The sequence below is a fragment of the Rhinoderma darwinii genome, chromosome 8, assembly GCF_050947455.1.
Source record: "Rhinoderma darwinii isolate aRhiDar2 chromosome 8, aRhiDar2.hap1, whole genome shotgun sequence".
Classification (NCBI taxonomy): domain Eukaryota; kingdom Metazoa; phylum Chordata; class Amphibia; order Anura; family Rhinodermatidae; genus Rhinoderma; species Rhinoderma darwinii.
Genome location: NC_134694.1, coordinates 82,736,913 through 82,764,901, shown reverse-complemented (window position 1 = coordinate 82,764,901; position 27,989 = coordinate 82,736,913). Strand labels below are relative to the sequence as shown.

At 40.2% G+C, this 27,989-nt stretch overlaps 1 protein-coding gene across 1 annotated transcript in view; it reads left to right on the top strand.

The window, feature by feature from the left end:
* The window catches only part of DCX (doublecortin), a 102,511-nt gene that overhangs the window by 40,001 nt on the left and 34,521 nt on the right, over positions 1-27,989 (top strand). The window contains exon 4 of the mRNA XM_075835829.1: positions 27,001-27,103. Coding sequence (XP_075691944.1) covers positions 27,001-27,103 — 103 coding nt within the window. The remainder of the gene's footprint in view (positions 1-27,000; positions 27,104-27,989) is intronic.

Below are 27,989 nucleotides of genomic sequence, written 5' to 3'. Positions count from 1 at the left end.
TCCTTTACATACACAAATTACCATACCAAGGGGAAAAAGACGGCTCCTCCACTCTCCCACCCTCTTTTTTTTTTATACCCATCTACTTCTATTTTCTTTTCTCCAGGAAATTTAAAAAAAAAAATTCTCGCTATATATAATCTAACACTTTTATTACTAGCAACATAGTCCACTAATCGAACCCATCCCTTTTATACATGGTGGGTTTCTCTTAATTCAAAAATATAGGATTAATTTACATGCCAAAAACAATAATGTTGATGCCAATATCAATTTTTTATTTTTTTTAAATACATATCCAGGGATCTGAATCTCTAATATTTTACACTTTTTTTTTTTCCACAACCTCCATAATTTGTGCTCAATAGTTATGGAGCTAAGGGCATCTCCATAAAAGATGTACCATATTTGGCCCTGAACCCACGAATTTATCACAACAATCACCCCTCTTTTTTTTTTCCAGTCCTGTGCCGAAAAACCACACAAAATTGTGGTGCATTTTTTCATCCGGAATGTCCACTGTATATAAATGATGAACTAGAATAAATTGTGTCATAAACTGAACTATTAAATAAGGTTTTTGCTATCCCTCTTAACATATTATCCCAATCCGATTCTGAGACCACCAAATTCTTTAATCCATTTATCCCTACATTTACATTTTTATATTTTTTTTAACCAGCTATCAAGAAGTTTTCTATACCATAGTAACATAATCCCCCTCCCCCCCCCCCACATTTCCATTTGTAAGGACTTCAACAGTCGTGTTATGTGCCCTAATGAATTAATTTGAATAGAATGAAATCATTTTTATGTGTTAATTCAACTTCTCGCTGGAGATGCTAAAACGAACTAATAGCTTTTATCTTTATATCAATATTTAGTTTTTATAAGTGTCCTGAATTCCTGTTCCCATTTATCTACAAGATTAGACCAATAATAGTAACATCTTATAACGTATGCCTGCATAGGTTTTAAAGTTTCATGTCACTTACTGCTAAAGATAAAATAATATAAACAATACATTTTTGGAACATTTATGAACACATATTGAACATATGCCTGTATATATTCATCTTTCACGCCTAGTCTTTTATATATAGATCAAAGGTAAACCACATTTCCCAATTTTAACTTTAGCATCTGTCTAAAATTAGCCTTTTAATATGACTTTGTAATTAACTTGTTTTCATGTTTTGACATCGTAGAATGTCATATTCAGTATATTTCAATATCACTTGGAGTATAATATTCCAAGTGATTAAAAGTGTAATCTATGGGAATAGAGGCAGTGGGGGAAGACAAGTCAAAGGTCGCCATTAGTTCAGGCTTTGGCATCTGTCGTATGGCCATGCGCTTAATATAGGTCAATAAAATGAGGTACCTATTTTGCATATTGATTTAGCAGACAATGTGTGGGGTCAACGGTGTTTTTTTTTTTTCTTGGGTGCTCATAAACACTTGTAAATTAAATACAATGAACACTTACAGCAGAACGCACAAACTGCTGAGTACAACTTTCAGCTAGAAAAATGTTTAATCTGTTGTGTCTGATCACTTATTATAGTAAAGGACCACTTTAAGGGAATAAGGGGGCTCTGAAAATGTCAATCCTATCAGTATTACTGCAACTACAATTTTATGTTGTGTCCTGTAGCCATGACTCCAATTGCCCATTTTATTTTCCAAACGGAAATAATTAATAATCAGGAATAAATATAAACATTCTAATATTAAACTTTTTTTTTTCTTTTCCAAAAATGTTATAGTGTTACTAACTTTGCCCCCTCCCATCTTATATCGGACATAGAAAGACACTGGGCACCACAGTTGCAAAGGCAACAATGCGACGTCTGAGGAGTCTAGTACTCCTGCATAAGATTCCATGGGCGTCTTAGGCCGGGTTCCCACGGGATGGATACGCTGCATAAAAATCACGCAGCGTGTCTGACCTGGAACCCGCAGGACATTCCGTCTGACAAATTGCACCACAACACTGACGGAAATTCTGCTGCGGAAGAATGCCGTTAATATTTACCCCCTCCCTCCTCTGACATCCGCTCCGGCCCCCCTGGGTGACGTTGCGGCCATGTGACGCTTCAGCCTGTGATTGGCTGTAGCGGTCACATGGGATGCAACGTCATCCCAGGAGGCTGGACTGCAGGAAGGAGGAGGGCATTCTAGATAAGCATGATTTTGTTATTTTTTTTCTTCCGGCGTTGTAATTTTTGGCGGCGTAACCACTGCGATTTACACAGCAAAAGTAACAGTGCTTGGCTTTCTGTTGTAAGGGTTGCATCCCCATTGATTTTTCGTTGTGGGTTTTCCCCAATGAATTCAACAAAAACGGAGCATAAATTGACATGCTGCGGAATTAAATTCTGCACCGCAGGTCATGTTATTAACAATCACGTTTTTTTTCCGAAATCTCACCCACTTTGCTGCTACTGTAAAAATTGCGGAATGTCCGCACACTTCCTTTGCGGAAATTCCGCAGCTTTTACACGTGGGAACCTGGCCTTACAGTTGTGTCAGCAACTCTACCGCCCGGCGTGCTACTAGCCTATCTCCCTGTCTGATGTAAGATCAGATGGGGGAGCAAAATACTGTACATTGACACTTTAAATCTAAACTATTATGTTGCGTCTAATTATCACATCTCGCAACTAAAGATGAGCAAATATGAAAAAGTTTGGTAGCACTCTTAGGCATGGAGAATAAATTCTGCCATCTCTACTTACAATATTTTATAATATTTAAAAAATAATTCACAAAACAATGCCATAGTATTAACTAATGTTCCTTATGGTAAAGTCCTTTGACTTCCATGATTTTATCTCACCATTGTTTTTTGTGGAGGAGCTGTGTTTATCGGCACACGTCCATTCTGCTTAGTCTCTTGCATACAATGTATTCGGCACCTCTATCGATTGTGCTATAAGGACATATATGTGTAAATAAACTCCATACATCTACAGTCCATACATCTACAGTCTCAGGGGCTGAATGTTAAGATCAAACCTATTGAAAGCTCATACGGAGTTTTTTATCGTAATTATTTTTTTTTCTTCCATTAAATGTACTGTAAGTAAATCCATTGATCATATCCAAAGCAGAAGCCTACAAACTAATAACCTTCTCTTTGGCGCTGCCAGTGTATCCTTCATCATATTTCTAGATGCTTCTATAGCATTGTGATGTATATCTGCGAGGTAGAGCTGGCTCGTGTGGTCACACCTTTCCCTCGTTACATATATTACTATAGTCTAGCTTGTAGTCTGGCAGCTGCAAATTCAGGTTGCTAGGAAACAGCCTCGGCAACACAAAGGGCCCTCAGCTGGATCGGTCTTATTTGTCATCCTTGAAACAGCTGGGTAGATTTTTAATTCATTCCCTCCGATTCTCCATTTCAGGGGGATCAGCAGACGGATTTTATGTAAATTTACTATTAGAAAGTTGCTTATTTTGGTTCACATGATGATAGATGAAATTTTGTGTAAACATTTCTAGTACATGTTTTTAATATTAGATGCAAATACTAAACTAGGCGCCTGTTCCAACTTTCCTACTTTCCACATCCTATTTTCATATGAATAGCCATATATACAAAAAAAATTTATTTTTATTTCTTTTTTGTTATTTACAGAGTATGAACATTTCTATCCACTGTTATCATTTTTAATTACTCTAGGCACTTGTAGAAAGAACAGATAGAACTAGATTGGTAGAAGCACAGCTCATACAAGTCTCTAGTTACTAAGTGGTTAAAAAAAATGCAAAATCTACAGAGAACTTAAAGATAAACTGGTTGTCTCATCAAGTTGACCCCTTTTAAAATTGATGTTGGCTTCAGAAACCCCAGCGATCAGCTGTTATTGCTAGGGGAAGCTGCATCTGGGCATATTTATATATATATATATCTATATATATAGATATATATATATATTCCCTTGCAGCAGCCGCTGCAGGGCACATATTGTGTTATATACTGGTCATTCAAATGAATGGCCAGCAATTTAACACATGGAAGGGCAAGAGATGATCCTTTTAATATTTCTTCACAATTAAATTACACAACAACCAAGGTCGAGTTTTCAAACTTTTTGTTTTGTCTTTCCCATTTAATGCTCTTTGCTTGATTCATTTTAGTAAATGTTCTTAAGCCCCATCGCGATTGGAGCTTTTGTTTCTGTTCTTCACGGAGGATAAACCAGCTGCACATCTTCACAGGCCAACAACTGTGGTGTCCTGCCTGGAGCTGGCCCTGATCCTGAAAGTTGTTTTTCACTGACCACAGTATCTTTGAAGATGTCCATGAGACAGCTAAGAAATCAGATTAAACTAGATTATTGTATGCCCTTCCAAGTGATATGAAGGTCGGCTTTGTTGTGCATTTCAGTTGTGACATTATTGCTCTATATGTGCTGTATATTTTCACATTAGAACACATTACTTAAGGGGGTATTCCGATCTTGAAATGGTTTGGCATGTGACTATATTTATTGCAAATTTTTTGCCGCATGCTGACATGGCTTAATATAAAGAAGAGCAAAAACATTCTCATGTTGGGAGGCTGAAAGCCCCTACAGACCTAGTCCTACCTACAGAGTTGCAATGTACTGTGTGTGTGTGTGTGTGTGTGTGTGTGTGTGTGTGTGTGTGTGTGTGTGTGTGTATGTGTGCGTTAGAGATATATATATATATATATATATATATATATATATATATATAAAAACACACACACACCACACACGGCCAGTTGTGCATTGACTAAATGTTTTTTTTTGTACCGGTTTGGTCGTTTTATTGTTGGACTAAAATGTAATTTTTGCCAAGGACTCTGATTTTATGCTCAGGCTTTTTCTATACAGGCCAAATTTACTAAAACTGGCTCCATCAAGAAGTGGTCTTGTTGCCCTTCACAATCAATTAAAGTTCACAGTTTGTTGTCCAAACTGCACCAGAGAGATGAAAAGTAGACCATGTATGGATAAAATGGGTATCATGGCTACTTACTCTCTCAGACAATACATGAACCCCTAGAAATTCTTTATAGTCTTTGTGTATTAGGGCTCATGTACAAATTAATTTCATGTGCACAAAGTCATATGGTCGTGTTTGGACTGCACTATAGGTACAGACCCATATTGTACTTCATGTGCTGTGTGAGAACTGTATTCAGGATCTGTCTGATACTGATCCAGAATATGGCTGGGGGTATGAGGTATTAGTGTGATTAATAATGTAAGAACAAGGCTTGTATAAAGCAAAAAAGAAAGTGATGTATAAAAAAAAAATCACAATTGATAAAAACAAAATATACAGAAGCTTTTATTGTATTAATTAACGTATACAAAAAGTTAAAATCATCTAAAACTTACATAAATTGCCAAACGTGGAGGTGCAGACCCTGATAAGCTGCCACGTGGACCAACCCTCCAAAATATATAAATGACCAATAATATGCCACTAGCAAGTTGTAAAGCACCAAATAACTTGTGTATGCCATATTCAAAGAAATGTTTACGTTTTTAGGCCTGATTCACATGAACGTGTTAAACGTCCGTGGGAAGGCCGTTGAAACAGCGGCCGTCCCACGGACCTATGTAATTCAATGTGGCCGTTCACACAGCCGTTGTTTCAGCGGACCGTGTGAGGGGTCTGTGGGAAAATAGGACATGTCCTATCTTTTCACGCATCACGCATCCCTCCATAGACTCTCAACTATGGTGGATGCGTGACATCACGTCCCGCAGCGCTGAGCACGGATGCACCTCGGACGTGGAAAAACTGCAGTTTTTCACGTCCGAGATGCACAGCGTTCGTGTGAATCAGGCCTTAATATAACATAAAACCATGTCACAACAATAAGGCCCTGTTCACACGCGGAAACCACGTCGGAAAACGCGCCCAAAAACTGCCGAAAATGCCTCCCATTGATTTCAATGGGAGGCGGACACGTTTTTTTTTACCGCGGTAAAAAACGCTCGCTTTAAAAAGCGATATGCCCTATCTTCGGGCGTTTTACGCCTCTGACCTCCCATTGACACAATGGGAGGCAGAGAAAGCGTATTTTGCCTATTCTGCTTGCAAAAAACTGGGCCTAACAATGTATAAAGGGATAATATCACTAAAGGATAAAATTTTTAGGTAGTGGAGATTTCCATTTAGTCCAACAAACAAACGAACAAATTGAATATATAAGATTACTATTCTATAAAAATTATATATAATTATTGTTAGATAATTTGTTGTATACTATTCTAGTAGCCATGTATACGAAGGGCTTATTCTTCTGTATTTTACAGGTAATGTTTCACAAGTTCTTGTGTGCATGTGTTTGAACTTAGTGTGAATAGAATATTGTCAGACTTTAGAGCACAAGTGAGAATAATCTCGTAGGCGCAGTGAGACCGGACTAGAAATGAATGCAGAAATTATGCATCACGCTGCTTTACAATGGTGGATCATTGGTAGGCACAATGGTAATTTAACACAAAGGTGTCTGTATTCATTTACTTTATGGCATGATATAGAAGGTATTGAACATACACTAGACAATAAACCTGAGGAAGCATGGACCTCTCCTCCACTACCTAAAAATGTTATCCTTTGGAAACCTTATTATCCATTTACACGTACTTATTATGGCTGTTCACTAAGAAGGCCCCTTTAGACCTATGGGATGAGAACTGGCTCTTTCACGAAGTCCTTTTCTTATTGCTCGACACTGCAGACTAAGGCTATGTTCACACAGAGTATTTTGGGGGAGGAATATCTGCCTCAAAATTCCGTTTGGAACTTTGAGGCAGATTTTCCTCTCCCTGCACTCCGATTATCGCGGCGATTTTCGCGCCATTTTTTGCCCGCGGCCATTGAGCGCCGCGGGCATAAATCAGCGCGAAATACGCTTTCTCTGCCTCCCATTGAAGTCAATGGGAGGTCAGAGGCGGAAGCGCCCGAAGATAGGGCATGTCGCTTCTTTTTCCCGCGAGTCAGTTTTACTGCTCGCGGGAAAAAGACGCCGACGCCTCCCATTGAAATCAATGGGAGGCGTTCTCGGGCCGTTTTTGCCGAGTTTTGCGACGCGGTTTCCGCGTCAAAAAACTCGGCAAAATACCCCGTGTGAACATAGCCTTACTCTTCACTATGATTACCCCGAAGGTCTCCTTGTGTTCTGCCTCTAACCGCCTAGCTAGCTCTTTATGGAGTGTGGCCAATTTCCCCAACCACTGCTTGCTTTCAGGCAGCTATAGGCCCTAGCACAGATACAACCTAGCCCGGTTCTCACTAGTCCTCATATGATACCTCGGTTTCAGTCCTTTCCTCAGACTCCGCGCTCTGCTCTCAGTCAACCCCAAAATGCAAGACAGTCATACAGTAGCACTTAAAGACACAATACCAAATAAATCACCACAAGACATATTAAGGCCCTGGGTATAGTAGATCAACACAATGGCCCCATTTACTTGGGAATGCATTTCCCACACATTACAGTAACATGGTTTGATGTTATATACAACTTGGTAATTTATTTGTATATGGCTGTCGCTTTGTGCTTCATACCATCTTCGTGAAATCTTATTGGTAATTTATATCTTTTGGAGGTTTGGTCCAGGTGGTAGCATCTTATCAGGGTCTGCACCCCTATGTTTGCCGATTTTTTTATGTACTTATTAAGTACTTTTTAGAATTTAGTTTAATGTCCTTTTTGGGTCTGTTAAAAAATGCAATAAAAGCCTTAGTATTTTGTTGATGAAACTCGAATGCACAATTGCATTGTTTTTTGTGTTTGTTTTCACACACATTGCCTTTTTTTTGCTTTAAATATTGTATTTAGGTGTTTGGCAATTGTTGCACCAGTATATATTACATTGGTGAAAGTCTCTTTTTAATTTTTCTCAGGAAATGGCTTGTAAGCACTGACCGGATTCCCTCAAAGAATTGAAAGAGATGCCGAAAGTAGAATATACAGTTTTTAAGTGTAAATATTAACGGAGAACATAAAAGCTCAGGGGAGATTCTGGCAAATGATTTTTATCTGACATCTAGTAACAAAAGAGCGTTTTCAATGTCTGGGGTTTCCCCATAAGTATAATCACATAGTAGCTTTAAATCTGGAGATTGGCAGTTCTACAAGCAGAGAGTAAAGCGTTTCATGCCAACCTCCTGGGTATTTTTCTCAGAGCAGTGGGATTATTTCTAGCAGTAGTAGAACAAAGCTATCTGAGCCAATTTTTCACAAGTGCTGTGTTTCTTTTAAAAATCGATTTATTTGTGCACTGCAAAAAATAAAAGCAGCCACATCCCCAGATGCTAGATGAGAGAGAATACATTTTTCTGAATAAGTTTGCAAATAAATTGTAAGTGCATCAGGGTGGGATCTCTTATCCGAGACAGTGCGAGATAACTGCTATGCTCTTCTTAGACGCAGTGGTAAAATATTTTCTATTCATTGCCGTATTATTTTGATTCCGATAGGTAAAATATTTTTCAAAATGAACCCCCAAACATGTTCATGCATATAGCTGGTACTGTATTTTTTTACGTTGTAGTATTGTCCTGTTTGAATACATCGTGCCTTTACTATTGTAGAACGTACTCACATGCCAAGATACTACATAAGATTTCATTCTTTGAGGAGGCTCCTCTTCTTATATGGCTGCTACTGTGGAAATTCTGTTCTGTCATGGTTATATTGTGTATTGTGTATGTATTTGCTGTGAATATTAACTCCCCAAAGTAGCACCATCTATCTGTGGCACTGAAATCTGAACAAATTGGTGATCGATTTTATTTTTTAAATTCGTGTCTACTTTTGATGACGCATGGAGAAGGCATATGTTATAGAACTGCAGTCATTTATTATTAATGGATACACTGTGTTTTTCTGCTCACTGAACTGTTACCCATATAAGATGTAGGGTAGGGAACTTCTTCTTTTGAAAGCCTATTATAGGTTTCTGTAATGAGGTGTTTCTAAACCACATTTTCTACGATATAACATTTGCAAATTCTTCTTCCCACCCTAAATATGTGTTACCGTTTTTCCATATCTTCCTTTTATGGTATTCATTATGGTGTTCGGTGACGGAATTTTTAGACATTTGGAATCCACAAAAATGCTCATCTTTTTGGGGCCAGATATGCAATACTTTGGACTATGTAATAAATATATCCACCAGATTCTGGCAACGTTATTATATGCAATCATTATTCATTTTGTAGCATTTACGTGGACCTTTCATAATAATAATAATAATATGCTGGAAAACAATACCAATCCCATGTCTCTGTGCAAAATACTGTTGAATAGGAAGTGTGGAAATCACATTCAATCACTGCTAATACGGTCTTATTAATGAAGATTAGCTGGAATTAAACACTTCTAATTACAATTAATACAGCCTTTGGCTACTGTGTGGACGATGTTCTGTCTTTTATGGTTGGTTATGCTAATCTAGATCTGTTTTTATGCCTCTGTTTTTTTTTTCAAATATGTAGCTACTGACACTATTCATAGACTAATCTTAGAGGTAGGGTAAGGACAAGTTATTGTAACTCTACAATTTTCACATGCAGTTCATCTATGAGAATGCTGACAAGATTTTCAAGGAAACACAAGTGGAGACTTTGGATATTGGTAAAGAGAACACATTTATTTAATTAGTACTGAGCTGAGATCATACTAAAGAATACCTGACTTTGCACAATTTCAGATACGATAAGCAATTCCATTCCACTGGTCTACTAGGTCATAGATGGTTTACCACTAACATAGCCCAGGAAAAATGTCAACCTGGGAAACCCTTTAAGTAAATGAACTGGAGGGAGATGAGAAGGCCCAAAACAGTGAGTTTCATAAGACTGTGAGAACTCTTTACTTTCCATGGATCAGGAGAACTTCGTGTTAAAGAGAACCTTTCACCTGCCCATACACGTGCAGCATGTAATAGGCAGGGCTTCACAAACACTGTCTCACTTAACTTTTTTTTCCTATCTTCCTCCGTTATTTACATATCGGTGCCGTTATAGTTGGTGCCCGATATGTAAATAAGCCCCTGAACTGTCAATGGGGAGTGATCTCTTCGCTCTGACACTGTCCAATCGGCTACGGACAGTGTCAGAGCGGCTTGCGCTGTGTTCCCTCCCGTGAGAACACACACAGACTGAGGGAGCGCTCTCTGCAGAACCACCAGTCTGTGTGTGTGTGTTCTTGCGGGAGGGAACACCGCGCAAGCCGCCCTGACAGTGTCCGTAGCTGATTGGACAGTGTCAGAGCGAAGACATCACGCCCCCACGCCAGTTAGATAGAGATGCCCCATTGATAGTTATGGCGCTTATTTACATATCGGGCCCCAAATATAATGGCACCGATATGTAAATATGGAGGAAGATCTAATTTTTTTTTTAAAGTGAGTGTTTGTGAAGCACTGCCCATTACATGCTGCACTCAGCTGCACATGTATGGGCAGGTGAAAGGTTCTCTTTAAGGACCAAACACCTATTTGCACCTACCATTGGCAGAAGCTGCACTCCGCTTTGTACAGGTTAGATGGCTGAACAGGTTTTTAGAGCTAAGGCTTGATTCTCATCTGCACTAGGGCTCCGTTCCGACGTCCACTGACAGAAACACGGAAATTTTTTCGTCATTTTGACGGAATGAATATTGTAGTCGAATACGCTATTGATTCCATCAAAATGACGGAACCCTTGCAGAACTGAGGCAAATGGAAACCATTGGCACCTGATCCGTCACCATTGAAATGAATGGTGATGGAAACGGAAACATATGGTTTCCGTTTGTGTCTGTCTGGGCTCCGTTCCGAATGTAGAGCCCTAGCGCAGATTTGAACGAAGCCTTAACCCTTTCATTCTGGAAACCAGTGGAGTTTGAGATTAGATTACACTCTGTATCTATGACATATCAGAACGTCATTTGGTCCAGTTTTTCTCTGCACAGGGAGAAATCCCCTCTAAATGCATTTTCTAAGGCCTCATGCACACGACCGTAATTACGGAATCTGTAATTACGGATGAAATTACAGACACATCCATTTATATTGGCCACGGACACCTTTCCGTATATTTACGGATGTGTGTCGGGGCCGTAGAAATGATCCGCAAATTATAGAACATCTTTTTCTTGTCCGCAATTGCGTAATGAACTCTCCCATAGAAGTCCTATGGGAGCTACGGCAATTGCGGACGGCTACGGATGTGTATCCGTAGCCGTTGGATTCATATTTGTGGACCGTAAAAACCCTTACGGTCGTGTGCATGAGGCGTAACTATTCTAGAGACACGTGAGGATATGCCATTAGTGTCCATAAGCTCAGACCTCCGTTTCCATAACTATAGAATATCTTCTTTGGTGTCGCTCAGAGATCATTTGCTTACAAAGTTTAATTGGATATGTCCAGTTACTGTGACCTCAGAGCAATGATGTTTAGGCACACTAAAGCGTGCAGAAGTCTTTTTGTTCTGGAAATGTAATATTGGCCAAAGTTCAGATTACACTTTTGTGACCTGCTAACATCTATGCAGCTTTGAAATGTTAGATACTTTTTGACTGGATTTCCCCGTAGCAAAGACCAATCCAATATGACAACCATTGGGTGAGGCTTATCAAACCTGGTGCCATGGAAAAGTGGAGTAGTAGGTGTAATCTGATTGGTTGCTATTTGCAACTCTTTTCCTTTGCAACTATATTGATAAATTGTAGAGCTGAGCAGAATTCCCATAAATGTCAAATTTCTTCTGCATCAGAGATCAGAGTTAGATAACAAATCAGACCAATATTTTTTATTGATAAGAATAACAATTCTTACATTGCCTTGATTTTTACATTTCTTTTATAGCTATTACAACTATAAATAGCACTAAAACTCACAAAAGATTGAGACATTCAGTGTGATGTTGTCCTGCTGGTGGGGGACTTAATTTATGCTTATAGCACTTGACTGATGTATTGTAATAGGGACTAAAGAACAGGTAGCTTACTTAAAATTGCCGCACAGGGGACTTTGCATACACAGCTCAAGAATAACCTTCATATAAACAAATGCGTGAGTGGTTATTTTATTGTGACACGACGGGACACATTTCTCGTTTTAGTTCGTAAAATACACCATTGTGCAAATTCTAAATCAACCGCAAATTCCACTTTTAAAAACTGTTTTTTTTTACCATTTATTCATGAATTCTCAAGTACGTTTGCAAATACTTTGCTTTCCCTACTGATTTTCAGCAAAATTATATATTCTTTATTCACATCCAAAGGTTAATTCAACATTCTTCCTGTTGTCATTGAAGTCTGTGGGAGTAAAGTTGACAATGACACAGGTTTAAGCTGTTAGTTTACAGCACTGGTCTAGAGACCAGAGAATCTACAAAAAACACATTTCAGGAAAAAACTGTCAAATTTTTCATTTGTGCTTTTGGCGTAAATGGGACAAAAACAAGATATATCTCATACACAGTACAAAATAAGTACATCAAAGCAATTAAAAGGAAGTGTAAAAAATGGGCCTAATGTACATGACCGTGGTGATTTTGCAGTCCAAAAAAACACAGATCTGTTGTCTGCATTTGCAAGTGACTTGTCCACAAAAAACCTTCCATGGGGCCATCAGTATTCACGGATTTGAACAAAAAAAAAGGAAGGCTGGAATTGATGTCAGCAATCTGTCCCGATCCCCTGAGTAGGTCACATGATCTGCAAATAAGGACAGTAAAATTAGATGTCCTGAGTTTTTGCGGCCCCTACACGGATCCATGAACATCACGGTCGTGTACATGGGGCCTTTAAATGAATGGGTCAGACAGCACATGGACAAAAAAAAACACGGTTGTGTGCATAATGCCTAAGGGCTCATGCACAGGACCGTGTTTTTCTTCAGTGTGCTATCCGCATTTTTTGGACCTGTGTCCACTATTATAAGACCAATTTTACCAATAATAACACAATATAAGGTCCAAATCATACCGCCATACCATAACCTCATAGCGACTGAATAATACCCCATGTGGTTACTACATAATACCGCCACATCATAACCACATAGTGACTGAATAATATCCTCATACTGTTACTGAATAAAAACCACTACACAAAGACCAATATTACCACCATAAAGTGACCCTATAGTAGTGAATGCCAGTTATATACAGGAGCACTGCAGACCATATAATATTACCCCCATATAGTGACTATATAATGGTAGATGCCAGTTATACACAGGAGCTCTGTGGACCATATAAGTGATTACAGCACATTTATATCCAGTGACTCACAGGTGATGTTTTCTCTGATTAGTCGTTCACTTTCCCTTCTTTTCTCCAGCCGGCCCAGACCACTGTCACAACTTATTCCAGCCACGACTCGTCTCTGCAGAATTTGGCACACAGACATGTTGGTTTCTTGCTTTTCCAGCACCCTCCCCACTTATACATAGTCCACAGTGCCCCAGATGGTAATAATGGTCCCTTAGTGCTCGACTCAATAGAAGTAACCCCTCCGTAAACCATGCCCACACACAGTAATAATGCCCCCTGTCGTTAGCGCCACATACACGCACCCCCCTGTCGATAGCGCCACATACACACGGCCACCTGTCGATAGCGCCACATACACACGGACCCCTGTCGGTACCACCACACGGCCCTCCCCTGTATAGCCACACACAGCCCCATTCATAGCGCCACAGACAGCCCCCCTATAGATAGCGCCACACAGCCCCCTCTCCTAGTCACACAGCCCCCTAGTAAATAGTGCCACATAGCCCCCACAAAAAAAATTATAATATATACTTACGGATGTAGCCATCTTTAACTTGATTCTGATAACTTGCTGCAGCGTGATATCGCACAACAAAAGCCACTGGAAAGTCATTGAAAAAGTCAAGATCAGAGATTTAGCCATTGTTTATTTAATACGTTAAAAGTCAAGGTAAAGACGGCTACATCTGTACCTAACCCCGTTCGCGATGGACGGAGCATTCCACGGCCTCCTTGCATAGGCCAGCGTGATGCAGTGAGTGACATTATCACGCTGGCCTGCGCAGGGACTTATAGGCCTAACGTGGCCTGCAGCCTATAATATTCAATTGTATCTGCGTCTGAGGACGCAGATACAATTGAATGTGGCAGTCACTAGTATCGGGGCTCCCCCAGTGCTAGCGACGCCACCGGGCATGAGGGGGCCCGTGCTGCCCGGCCCATAAATGTTATGTGCCAGGCGGTGTGGGTCTCCTCATGCTTAGGACCCTGTAGCAGCCATGGGCAGGGGACCTGAGAAGAAAGGAGCCCTGGGCAATTGCCCAGTTTGTCCCCCATAACACCAGCCCTAGTAATATATGTACGTACAGAAAAATTGTGGAAGCAGCTTGGAGGCATTACAAACACAAATACGGAAACTAGGATCCGTAGTTTGCGGACCGATCAAAGGCCACAGTTTTGTTCATGAGCCCTAAGGCCACTTTCACATTATACTTTTCGCTGTGCCAACAAGACAAAGTAAAACAGCCACAGAGATAAATGCAAGGGCCTAATATAAGTCTTGCAAAAATTAAGGCTAAAGCAGCATGGCAACTTTATCCGTGACATAGGTCGCATGTCCAAAGTGGCAGTGTGGTGCTGTGTACATTGCAGTAATGTGAATGAATGTGCTCACTTTGCGACCCACATGTTTCACGACCGCAAGAAGTCCACTGGGTTTTTTGTATTTCTTGCTCGCAGTTGTGGAAGCTAGCAGGTCGCAAAACGATGCATTAACTTTCATTACCTAAAATGCAGACAGGGCCAAAATTGCTGTGTAGCCCTAACCTAAAGTTGATATTTGATTGGCCACAGTTGCATAAGCTCTGGACGTTTATATACATTTAAACTAAAAAATTTGCATGCATTTTAGCTTAAAAAAGCTAACAATTAATTGATGGAGAGAAATAATATATTCTGATGAGGAAAATAAATGAATAAGCCTGAAGAGTAACATAACATCATCCTACTTATTTTCCAGCTTTTATTTTATGTATTTCTTGGGACTGACGGCTTTATGTTTGAATAAAAGTAAAACTTCTTTAATACGTTGAATTGTAGGATTCTAGGAATGGATTTTTAACATGCTTGTTTGGTTTTTAGAAGGTAGAACCTTCATTTCACATGGCTTTGAAGTATAATATTTCCAAGCCACTTTTGACTTGTCAGAACATTTGTCAAAACAAGGCAAGCAATAAGGATGTTATTGAGATACTAGAGTGACGAGAGCTGTCATGTTTGGCCTGTTATCTAATGGGCTGATGTCTGGTTTTGATCTTTTTTTTTTTTTTTTTACATTTTTTTTTTTTTATTGTCATTCTTTAAGACTGAAACCTTTGCCTTTCTGTTTTGCCTGCCAATTGCATTAGGGAGGATAAGAGTATACAAAATAGCGGAATGTCTGGATTTGATAGATGACTGTAATTATCACTTGCTTGACATGCACAGTGGAGTAGAGCATAATCTAGCTTGATTCTCAGGCAAGTGTGTGTGTGTGTGTGTGTGTGTGTGTGTATATATATATATATATATATATATATATATATATATATATATATAATGTGTATATATTTATATATGTGTGTGTGTGTGTGTATATATATATATATATATATATATATATATATATATATATATGTGTGTACACTCCACAGTTTTTTAATTGCAACACCCAAAAAAATAATTGAATACTTTTATGTATGCATATGTTATACATCTGCTCTTGGGATGACCAGTTTGGAAATTATTTTGGGACTCTCGTAAATTAACATGCCCTAGGTACCTAGGTATATACATATTTTTTTTAATTAATAATAATAATAATAATACTAGGACATATAATCGTTTTGGAATTTAAGAGGCCCACTATTATCAGAAAGTGACCTATTTTGTACAAAATTAAAAAAAAATTGTCTTCATGTGATTTTCTGCCAAACAAGCTGCACTACAGACTACAGTTAGTTACTTCCTTATATAAGGGTATGTTCACACACACTATTTACGGACGTAATTCGGGCGTTTTTCCCCCGAATTACGTCCAAAATAGCGGCTCCAAAGCGTCGGCAAACATCTGCCCATTCATTAGAATGGGTCTTACGATGTTATGTGCAGACGGTCATTTTTTTTACGCCCCGCTGTCATAAGGCGGGGCGTAAAAAAGACGCCCGCGTCAAAGAAGTCCCTGTCACTTCTTCAGACGTAAATGGAGCCGTTTTCCATTGACTCCATGGAAAAACAGCTCCATTTACGTCCGTAATGGACGCAGCGAAATAGCGCCTCAACATGCCATTACGGCTGAAATTACGGTGCTGTTTTCTCCTGAAAACAACACCGTAATTTGAGCCGTAATGGACGCTGCCATGTGAACATACCCTAAGACAAAAAAGAAAGCTTGCAAACAGCAGAGTGATGAGGCAGATTTATCAGGGGAGGGCTGGTGATGTCACTGCTCATCTCAATTCCAGACTATATTACTTTAACTGTAAAGCGTCGCTCTCCTGCTGTGAAGAAAGGGAGGGGCAGATCCATCGAGAACTGCCACCAGGAAGTAACAAGTTATTCCATACCCCAGTAACAACTAGTTAATTTAAATGTGGGATGGTGTCCCTGCAGGAACTTTAGGTCAAACAACAAATGTGGAACCAAATGACAAAACAGAAGTGCAATAAAGTACAACTAACAACAATGTGGTTATTCATGTTCTTGACCATAGCAAGCCAGGTATGTAATGTCCGTGTTCAACAAAGCCAGTCCCTCAGGGTCCTTCAGGTGATCTAGAATAGATTCCCCTTGTACAGCACAGTGGGTTGACCATAAAAAGCAATCATGACTAATAGCAAGCGGTCCTGTAATGTTCATCTTAGCGTTTCATATTTAAAGAGGACCTGTCAGCTCTCTTGACATGTTTGTATTAGAGAATACTTGTATTCCATATGAAGTCCCAATTCTAAAGCACTTTTTTTTTTTTTTTTAGCACTCTGCGTTGTGCTGTTCCTCTGGTATTCCTCCCAGAAATTTTTGAATAAATTGAAAAGGAAGTGTTACTATTCCCCTTGTCAAAGTGGCCTGTCCCTATACAGGCTAAAGGTCCGATTACATCGGCCAATTTTGGCCGGTGCAGCGAGCGCCAATCAACGAGACCGCTCGTTGATCGACGCTTGCCTGAACCTGTCACAAGGAGCTATGTATGAGGATGAGCGGTCGTTACTCCTATCGCTCGTCCCCATACATGTCGGCAGCACGTCTCCCTGTTTACATAGGTAGATGTGCTGCCGACAACGATAATAATTAACTTTTTTAAAACGATACAATCAGCAGATGATTGAGCGTTTGCTCATTCATCTGCTGATCGCTGCCCCGTTTCTACAGGGCAATTATTGGCAATGAGCATTCTATGAACGATCGTTTGTCCGATAATTGTCCAGTGTAAAACCCCCTTAAGACTGTGAGTACTGATTGGACAGTATCGGTCTGTGCAGGGACACACCCTTAACTAATAACACCCAGGTGTCAATTTATTCATAAATTTGGAGGGGGTATAACAGAGGAACGGCAGTACAGAGTTCTAAGAAAAGATGCTCCAGAATGGTTATTTTATGATGGATACATGTATTTACAAAACCGTCATGTCAGGAGAGCTGACGGGTCTTCTTTAACCCCTTTTCATCCAGTTTCATTCCTACTGACAGTGATCAAGCACGCAGCTAATTCTATATGTCCCAGGAAGCGACTGGCTTGCATTCCTGTATTTCCTGTTTCCCATCTTGTATAAGGTAGATTAGATGGCTGTCTTCTGAATCCTTGGAGTTGAATTGGATGCTGTCCAAGAGAAGTCTGCCTGCTGAAAACCGGCAGACGACGTGAGGAAACTGTCAAGCAGGTTTTTTTTTCTATAAGCGCTCTAATTCACTGCAGTCAATTATGCAGTTGGCTGTTTTTAACATTACACATTGCACTCTTACCGCACTGCTTACAATGAATACAAATGGCACAGACAGGCCTTACAATGTGCTGGAGTACCATAAGGGAATAAAATTTGACATATTTTCCACCTAGAAAAGGGGAAGAATTTTTCACTACCCCGTTTCTTGTAGCAATAGTCACAATATATTATACATTACTGTGATGGAATTATTCATACAGTCACTGAATAGGAGCATATTTAATGAATTGCCATGTGAATACAATGTTTACCATTCTTTATGACGGATAATGCATTCCAAAGGAGCAGAAGGCCATGGAATATTGTCTCATAGTAAACATCATCTTTGCCTGGCGTCCAGTTGTGTTGTCTATAGCATTACATTAAATTATCAAGTCAAATTTAATATGGGAGCCTGGAGGAGGTTTTCCAACTAGCACTGTATCTAGCTAAGCTGTGGTCACAGGTTCCAGCTTTTCCATAATGGTGCAGCTTAAAATCACAAAGAAAGTCAATATTAAAGAATGATTTCGTAGGTAAGCATTACCCAAAGTTTCATCGAATTTTTAAGATCACAACTAAACAACCAATATAAGGTTGAATCATTGGTTTATATACAGTAAGCCTTTCACTGATATATTCGATAGTGTATTTTGTATACTTGGATTGATAAAAGAAACAGAACAAAGAACCGTGGGAAAATCAAATTCATCGCTATAGGTATTTTTTGCAGCCTGTACTCTTTTCAAAGGCATAATACCATAGAGACTCCCATGCGGCTGATATGGGGTCCCTGGTGAGAAGCTACACAGCCCAGGTTGGCCTTATCCCTTGTCTTTAAAGGGTGGTGAGAAACTTAGCAGGGATTTTCTCTCCACAGGTCCTACTAACAAGGGTGTAAGGAATCAACTCGGGGATCATGAAAAGGAAATGAGGGGTAAATAAGCATCAAGTCCTCTTGTCTTCGGTGGTTAGGGATGCGACGGTGTTAACCGGTACAAGAAAGATGCCACATTTCGATCTTTGCTATGGCGACCCCGTCTCTCAATATACGTCCCTATCCCTAATGCAAAAACCACTACCCGCTATAGTAAACTATCCTGTGGCTGCTATTCGACAAGGAAGCAGCAGGAAAGTGAATTTCCTCACAACTTTCCTGCTTGCCCAATCTGACCAACAAGAGGCTATTTGCAAAGTACAATTCAGCTGACCTGTTGTAAGTAATCCAATTACACAAATTCTATAATAGAAAACATAAAAGGATTTTCCACCAAACCTATGTAGGTCATTATGTTCATTATCTGTCCAATAAAGGACTTATGCCTCTGTGCAGTCATGAAAAACAAAACGATGGGTTTGTTACCCTTTTATATATGGACTAATCAGAGCAGATCTTTCTTCCTTTGTCTCCTATAAAGAGTTCAAAACCGTGCACTGAAAGGGGGTCTCAGCAGGCAATGTGCACAAACATTGAGGAAACATAAGAGATAATCAATGCTGGTAACTATGAGCTTAGGATGCGGTAGTTACATTTCCTTTCTAAATACGTGCACTAAATCCTGCATCACTGCAGAAAAGCATAGCCCACTAAAGTAAATCTAGGCCACGTTACCAAATACTGCCACTATCCCATTACATGGCTTTATTGGAAAAGGGAAAAAGTTTAGGCTTGCCATAAGTGGCATTGTTTATCTGCCAGACCAACACAACTAGGATTGATAAAATGGCTTCTTTTATGGTTACATAGCTACTTCGGATGGAAAAAGACACATCTGATCTAGAGGAAGGTAAAGCAAAACCATTAGGCCAATTGTTGCCAATTTTACCTGGATCTTTTTAACATCAATCTGCTCTCTTATGAATTATAGATCTCAATATCACTAGTCAAGAGATATTCAGACATTTTTGTTAATTAAAGGGAGTCTGTCAGTAGAACCTGGAAGAGTCTGGCATATAGCTCTCCAACCCCTTCCCTCTTTTATGCAGTCCATTGACTGTTGAATCATCTGCATAGGAGAGTAGGGGGGTTGGAGTACTAGATGCCGGACTCTTCTTGGTTCGGCTGGCACCACGCACGACAGAATAAAACTTATTTTTTCCACTAATGCAACCAGGAACACAGGTATGTCCCCCGCCCATTACCCATTAGCATCCATTTGGTATCATATAAATTACTGACTGACTCCCTTTAAGTCTTTTTATTTTTTTTACGATGTGGTCAGGCAATCCAGAATTCAACTACTCTTGCTATAATGAGCCCTTTCCTATATTGATTATGGGACCTTCTTTCCTCAGCCTGTAAATAATATCCTGTGGTTGCACAGTATAGTTCTTGAAATTAATATTTCATGTGCCAATTATAATATTGACCTTGTATATATTTAGACATACTAATAAAATCATGGTTAAGGTTTCCTCAAGCAAATTAATCCTAATTTTTCCAACCTCGTTATAGGCGAGAATACTCATCTTAGTTATAATCTAGTTGCCCGGCCTTGGACATTCTCCAGCTCTCCTATATTCTTTTTACAGTGTAGAGCATCAAACTTCTACACGTATTCATGATGGGGCCTAGACCTTAATATGTTACTATGACTAGTATGTCCAAGTCCTGATCTTCTATCCAAGTCACGTTGTTATTATTACAGCCTAGGTGCATCACTTCATGACATTAATATACCCAAATAAATACAAAAGTCTACTTATTATACATGTAACCTCAAGGGAACGACATGGCCTAATTGTTTCCTATTACTGTACCAGCCATGTACAGGCAGATGAAGCTTGTAGAAGTCCTGTAACATAGGCTGCGCTCCTTTTTATCGGTCAACAAACCAAACAAGTTCCAGTACTAAAAAATACAGCAAGAACTTCCTACAACAGACGGTATTTAAGTAGCTCACTTCTATTGGTTATCCAGCAAATTGGAGACATAACTTCAATAGTGGGCAAAGACGTGAAAATCGTTCCTTTAGGCCAACTATCTATCCAGAACTGCTGGTGTATAACCATTTATACTAGTATATCTATGAAAGTGATTGTAAATTTCCATGAAACAGAAATATTCTGTAAGGGGGTTAAAATCTAGCCTCTGCGCCAACTATGACATCAGTTTTCCTGGCCATTCCTTCTGGCAGTGGGTAATTACTGGCAGCAGGACAGACAGCAATGAGTATAATTATTAATTCTGCCGCAGATAAGTATGTGTATGGTGGGTAACTCCTTTAGCTGCATGGCTGTGACCTTTATGGTGAGATATGACACCTCCTGCACTGTGATAACAGCTGTTTATTTAATCTGCTTGAATGGTCTGCCCAGTCGTGCCATGTATCTCTCAACATTGTCAGAATTGTAAGAAATTAATGTAACCGCAGATTAATTCATATAAGAGAGATTTTGATAAACCTGAATGGACACATTTTATCCAGTGTCATTTTGCTGCCAGTTTTGTCAGCAAAAATATCGGATGTGTGCCATATATACAGAGAAAGTGCATGCATCTACTTGAATTTGACCCAAATATTATATGTTTCTATAGACCCACTAAAAATCAGTAACATATAGGACACTGGGTATTATAGTAATGAACAACAGTAACATATAAATCTATGACACAAAAATGTCCCAGTAAGGATGACACGTAAATACAAACAGACATGCCATTTGCTGGTATATAACAGATTAAATATCTCCTTGGTAATGCCAACGTGTACCATTTGACCATTTAGAAAAACTCATATGCACAATATATGACGGCTCAAAGCTGACACTAGTTGGATCATAAAAACTATAAAATGTCACTCATGCTTTTGTATGTCATTCTGTATTTGCATTAAGTGCCAGTCTGATCCATTTTCAAACATGCCCACAAACCGAAAACTGTTGGCCGAATGTAAAAGAGAAAAAAGTGATGTTCGTATATTATACAAATAGTGTGCTTGTGTCCTTTTTGCGCCTCTACTACTCTAATATTGTCTGCAGCGTTTAATCTTAAGAAATGACCCCCCCCCCCCCCCCCGCCCCCATTGTAAATTATGTTTTTGTGACTATTGTTAATCATTAAAAAGTGGTTACCTTTTTACACTGGAACTTCAGTATAAGAAATATTCATACCTGCAGAAATTGTACAGCTGTTTTGAATTCCTCATGCCCATGACTAGTACCCAAAACGATGGAATTGGCAAATTATTTTAAAATTCATGTGTATTAGAAAATAATTATAAAGGGAGGCTGCGTTTTTCGGCAACACCATAACATACCAGTCTTGGTGGGTCAGCATCTCTGTGATGCCAATCAGACAAATAATAATTGTAGTCAGAGATGGGGATTTTCTTGCCCCATATGAAAAAGTCAAGTGTTTTGTACAATCAAAATACTACTTAAAGAGGCTCTGTCACCAGATTTTGCAACCCCTATCTGCTATTGCAGCAGATAGGCGCTGCAATGTAGATAACAGTAACGTTTTTATTTTTAAAAAACGAGCATTTTAGGCCAAGTTATGACCATTTTTGTAGTTATGCAAATGAGGCTTGCAAAAGTCCAAGTGGGCGTGTTTAAAAGTAAAAGTCCAAGTGGGCGTGTATTATGTGCGTACATCGGGGCGTTTTTACTACTTTTACTAGCTGGGCGTTCTGATGAGAAGTATCATCCACTTCTCTTCAGAACGCCCAGCTTCTGCCAGATCACGCTGTGCCGTCACTCACAGGTCCTGCATCGTGTCAGACGAGCGCACCAGAGGCTTCAGTTGATTCTGCAGCAGCATCGGCGTTTGCAGGTAAGTCGATGTAGCTACTTACCTGCAAACGCTGATGCTGCTGCAGAATCAACTGTAGCCTCTGGTGCCGATGTGTCCGACACGATGCAGGACCTGTGAGTGACGTCACAGATCTGCACTGCCAGAAGCTGGGCGTTCTGAAGAGAAGTGGATGATACTTCTCATCAGAACGCCCAGCTAGTAAAAGTATTAAAAACGCCCCGATGTACGCACATAATACACGCCCAGTTGGACTTTTACTTTTAAACACACCCACTTGGACTTTTGCAAGCCTCATTTGCATAACTACAAAAATGGTCATAACTTGGCCAAAAATGCTTGTTTTTTAAAAATAAAAACGTTACTGTAATCTACATTGCAGCGCCGATCTGCTGCAATAGCAGATAGGGGCTGCAAAATCTGGTGACAGAGCCTCTTTAAAACTGAGTGTTTAGAAAAGTATCAGACCATTGCTGTAGGGGCATAGCTGGGGGTGCCCAGGGTACGGAGTGCCAGGGGCTGCCAAAAAGCTTATCTACGTTGGCCTGGGTATTTTACATACAGGACTAGGATCGCAAACTGAATCTAGGCATTGGAAAGCCTTGCTATATTGCAGTCTCCCTGTGCGCTGTTGATGACTTAGGAGGGTTTAGAGGACAGACAGATGTCCCAGTGATCATTCATGTTACTGAGACATCAGGAAAACTATAGCCAGCTTTATACAAAGTAGCTGTATATATGAGTTTTGTACTGGCTAGAGATTGCCATCAACATCATAATAGACATGATTCACACAATATATCAATTATTAACAATAATTGCTACATCTCTGGCACTAAAGTCATCAGACAAAAATAACTAAAATACCTTTAAAACCTTAAGGAACGTTTTGATTAATACATAATCGTAGACATGAAACTGGTATGAACCTGTATTTCCAATCTGACTAGTGAGCAATGATTTTATAGAAATGGTGCATTAAAGAGAATAGTTGTGGATTTTCTGGATATGATCAAGAGTATTTGAAATCCCTTGTGGTGTTACAATTAAATTGACAAAAATTCCTGTCTATGGTCCGCTTCAGTTTTAATGTAATAAATTCTACTCCATCAGTATTATTCCTTTATGGAATGAGTGAGTAATCCTTGCCTGTCTGTGATCCTGTAAACCTAATCGTGATTGTTGGCATCACCCTCACTATAAAGAGAAGGACGGGAACACTACAATGTGGGAGGTGTGGCGCCACTATTAATGACTGAACCGCCATTGTTTGTGACAGCCTTGCTGTGACGGGAGGTCCCTCATCCAGCTTCTCTTTGTTTTCCTAACTCAGACAAAATGTGCAATTTCAGATCTTCTTTGCCTCTAGGCTTCTGGAAACCGTTGCTATAAATACACAGTATAATGAGCTGGAGAAATTTGAATCAAATTAGTAGCTTGCTTCCCCCAGCAATAATCTGTTACCAGCTCACATCCTAGCGCCATAAGACTTCTGAGCTGGCAGCTCAAGGCAGCATTTAAGATGATTAACTCCTCGATTACTAGAGGGGGGGGGGACTTAGGGGTGAATTGCAGACCTCTGCATGGTGAGGAGTTCATTGAGATCCTATTATTCAAAATATATTTATTCTCTGCATGGGATTTTGCACAGATTCCTGAAAATCTACAAGCAAGCATGACTATATGATTTCACTGTTTTGCAATATTACAATATTCTCATTCAAACTGTGCACAATAAGTAAGCAACACAAAATTAAAAGAATTGAGGTCCCCCATCTTAATGCATTTTTTACATAATTCGGATTAATTAGGAGAATAAAGTGGAAATGTTTCCTTCCCTGCTTTCAGCACATTGTCAGACCAGTTGGTGTATCAGATTGGTTGCCTTGGATACATTACCTAATAGAAATAACCTTTTAAATAGTTGCTGTAAGCAGTGCATCCCTAGCAACCAGTCTCTCTTAGAATACTCAGGTCATCAACTAATGGCCAAATTAGGCTCTGTTCACACTTCCATTGCTATTTGAAGGGCAGAATAGCGTAGCATGTTCTGCTGTTCTATTCAGTAAAATAAATGCAAATCTGACTGACAATTATAAAATCAATGGGAGGGGGCAAAGCGATCATAACAGATCCGTCATATCCATCATGGATACTATTAAAGAGGAAACCACAGCACCAAGGTGAAAGAGCCGAACTAGGGCAGCCTGTGCAGCTGCATAGGGGCCCTAGAAAAAAAACAACGCTCTAGGAGAAAACAGGTATAGAACTTAAATATATGATAATCCCCAGCTCTTCACACAATATGTGTTCTGGTTAAACTTGACCGGAGCAGGTAAAAATTCAATGTTGGGTGAAATCTTTAATACCCCAAAATTATGAACAAATATAATAAATTTAAAAAAATAAAATAGGTAAAGAACTGTGTTTAATAATTTCACTGGCTCACAACCGGTTGGTCAGAATATACCAGAGAAAGTAGCCCACTACTGAATGTATTGTTAGATAGGATTTATATAGTGATCAATTTAGCCTTGACATATTAGTTGTTAAAGGGGTTGTCCTACGAAAATCCCAAGATCGCAAGAACGAGGGTCCTGTCCAGTGTCCCTCTTTAAATTGAGTTATGGACACACTACCACTCTGCTATTTTCATCAGTCCCCTAGAGAATGAATAGAGTATAGTGCTCACCTATCTCAGTCAGTCCTATAGAGAATGAATAGCGCGACCGCTGCTCAATTCAAATCTGGTACACGGGACCCTAGTGATCGCTGGAGGCCCCAGTGGTCAGACCTGCAGTCGATCATACATTTATCACCTATCCTGTGGATAGGTGATCAATTATCTTCGTGGGACAACCCTTTTTAAACAGCATACACATACCTGTACCCGTACACATGCTGTTCTTGCACAGGGTCCGTCCGTCATTGCCAGGTTTTACTGAGCAAAGAGCAAAGAAGGAGCAGAAGGGCTTTTTCAGATTTTTATAAGAATACATTTTTATGGGGCACCTCTTTGATTTAGCATATAGTTACAGTATGTATTATCATCATTTAGAGCATTATATTCCTATTTTCATTTAAAGGGATTCTATGGAAATAAATAAATCGGATTGAAATCACTGATTACATGAACTTCACACATTCTGTTAAAATTCATCCCTAAGAACTGAGTAAATGATGATAATGATTAGAATAATGAAGTATTGACTCTAGAGTCCGATGTAGAGCTGGAGGCATGTCTAGCGTAAAGGTCAAGTGAAATATAGGACTGCCCTACACATTCTATTAAGATTCTTTGTAAGGCTGAAGGCTGCAAATGCAATGTTGGACTAGCCCACCCAAAGACCAGAGGATCCTCAGGGGATCACTGACCTGATATTGAAGCTGAGCCATAACAAGGCTCGTGAGGTTCAGCAGCAAATAATTCCATCTGCAGTTGACAAAGTGGGTCATTTGCTGCAGGGGTCCATTACTTTCTGGGGTTATTTTAAGAATAACCTATTAGATCTTATTCCTGATGTGTCCTGTGTAATTTACATTGACGCTAAAGGTGGACTTATGAGGGACCAGATGCCAGCACTGAAAATGTCTGTATGTTGTTAGAATAAATTTAAAGGGGTTGTCCACTACTGGAGAACTGATGATCACCGGATAGGTCATCAGTGCATAATCTGTGGGGGTCCGACACCCGGACCGCGCACCGTTAAGCAGCTCCAGCTGCCTCCGAGCATCGGATGTACATGCCGGAAGCAGTTGGCTGCGGCCACTGAATAGCGGCCGAGCTGCAGTACTGCAGTTTTGGTCCTATTCAAGTGAATAGGAGCAGAGCCGCAGTACTGCAGCATGGCTGCTATGCTTTGTACGGAGCCAACTGCTTCCTGCTCCGTACATAGCATAATAAGCCATAACATCCAGTGCCCGGAGATAGCTGGAGCGGCTTAACGTTGCTGGGTCCGGTTGTCGAACCCGCACCGATGTACTGATGACTGATCTGATGGATAGGTCATCAGTTGTTCAGTAGTGGACAACTCCTTTAAGAAAGATGATGCTGTGTAGCAATGTGAACTGCACTATAATATACAGTGATTATTTTCTACCCTCCTATCTTGGCAACCAAGATCATTTGGTGTCAATCTGCTTGTGTCCACAAATGCTTTATACCTATCTACAACTGGACAACATAATAAAATGAAATGATATTTATGATATAGAATTTCCAAGAAAGAAGCACAACCGTGTCCATACTATCCTGCCTGCTCAACTGCATTTCTTCTTCCTCTTCCAGGTTACTTGTCTGCATGATTTCTTTGGCGAGGATGACGTATTTATTGCCTGTGGCCCAGAAAAATTTAGATATGCTCAGGATGACTTCTCCCTGGATGAAAATGGTGAGTTGAGATACCATATAGACAATATAGTTATTGTAAAGGATCTGCCAGGCACTGCTTCAGGGTTAACTCCCAGAATTAATCAGTCAACACCTGAGTGTACATCCCTGAGACAGACACCAGCTTCCTCCACTCAGGCTGGCAGGCTTAGGAGTGGGAGAGCCTATCGCAACCTGGCCAGACTCAGCTAGCTCCCGCCCTCGGTCTATTTAAGCCTGCTCTTCCTGTCCATCTGTGCTTGTGAATTCTTTCCTTGAGGTTTCCTGGCCCAGCTACAGCTCCTGCTACTTTTTGATCCTGCTCCATACAGACCCTGGCTTACCGACTACTCTTCTGCTTTTCGCTTTGTACCTCGCACTCTCCTGGCTTGACTCGGCTCGTTCACTACTCTGTTGCTCACGGTGTTTCCGCGAGCAACTGCCCATTTCCCTTGCTTGTGTTCCCTTGTTTGTTTGTCGTGTTTGTCATGCACTTACTGAGCGCAGGGACCGCCGCCCAGTTGTACCCCGTCGTCTAGGGCGGGTCGTTGCAAGTAGGCAGGGACAGAGTGGCGGGTAGATTAGGGCTCACTTGTCCGTTTCCCTACCCCCCCCACCGTTACAAATTCACAAGCCCTATACCTAGTCTACCCTGGTCCCTGACACCATTATGGAACCCCGTGAAACCCTGGCTCAGCAAATGCAGGGTCTCTCCCTACAGGTCCAGGCCCTGGCTCAGAGGGTCAACCAGCCTGATGCTACCTTGGTAGTTCCCCTCACCGCACCCCTTGAACCCCACCTCAAGTTGCCCGACCGGTTCTCAGGTGACCGGAGGGCTTTTCTCTCCTTTCGGGAGAGTTGTAAGCTTTACTTTCGCTTAAAGCCTCACTCCTCAGGTTCTGAGAGCC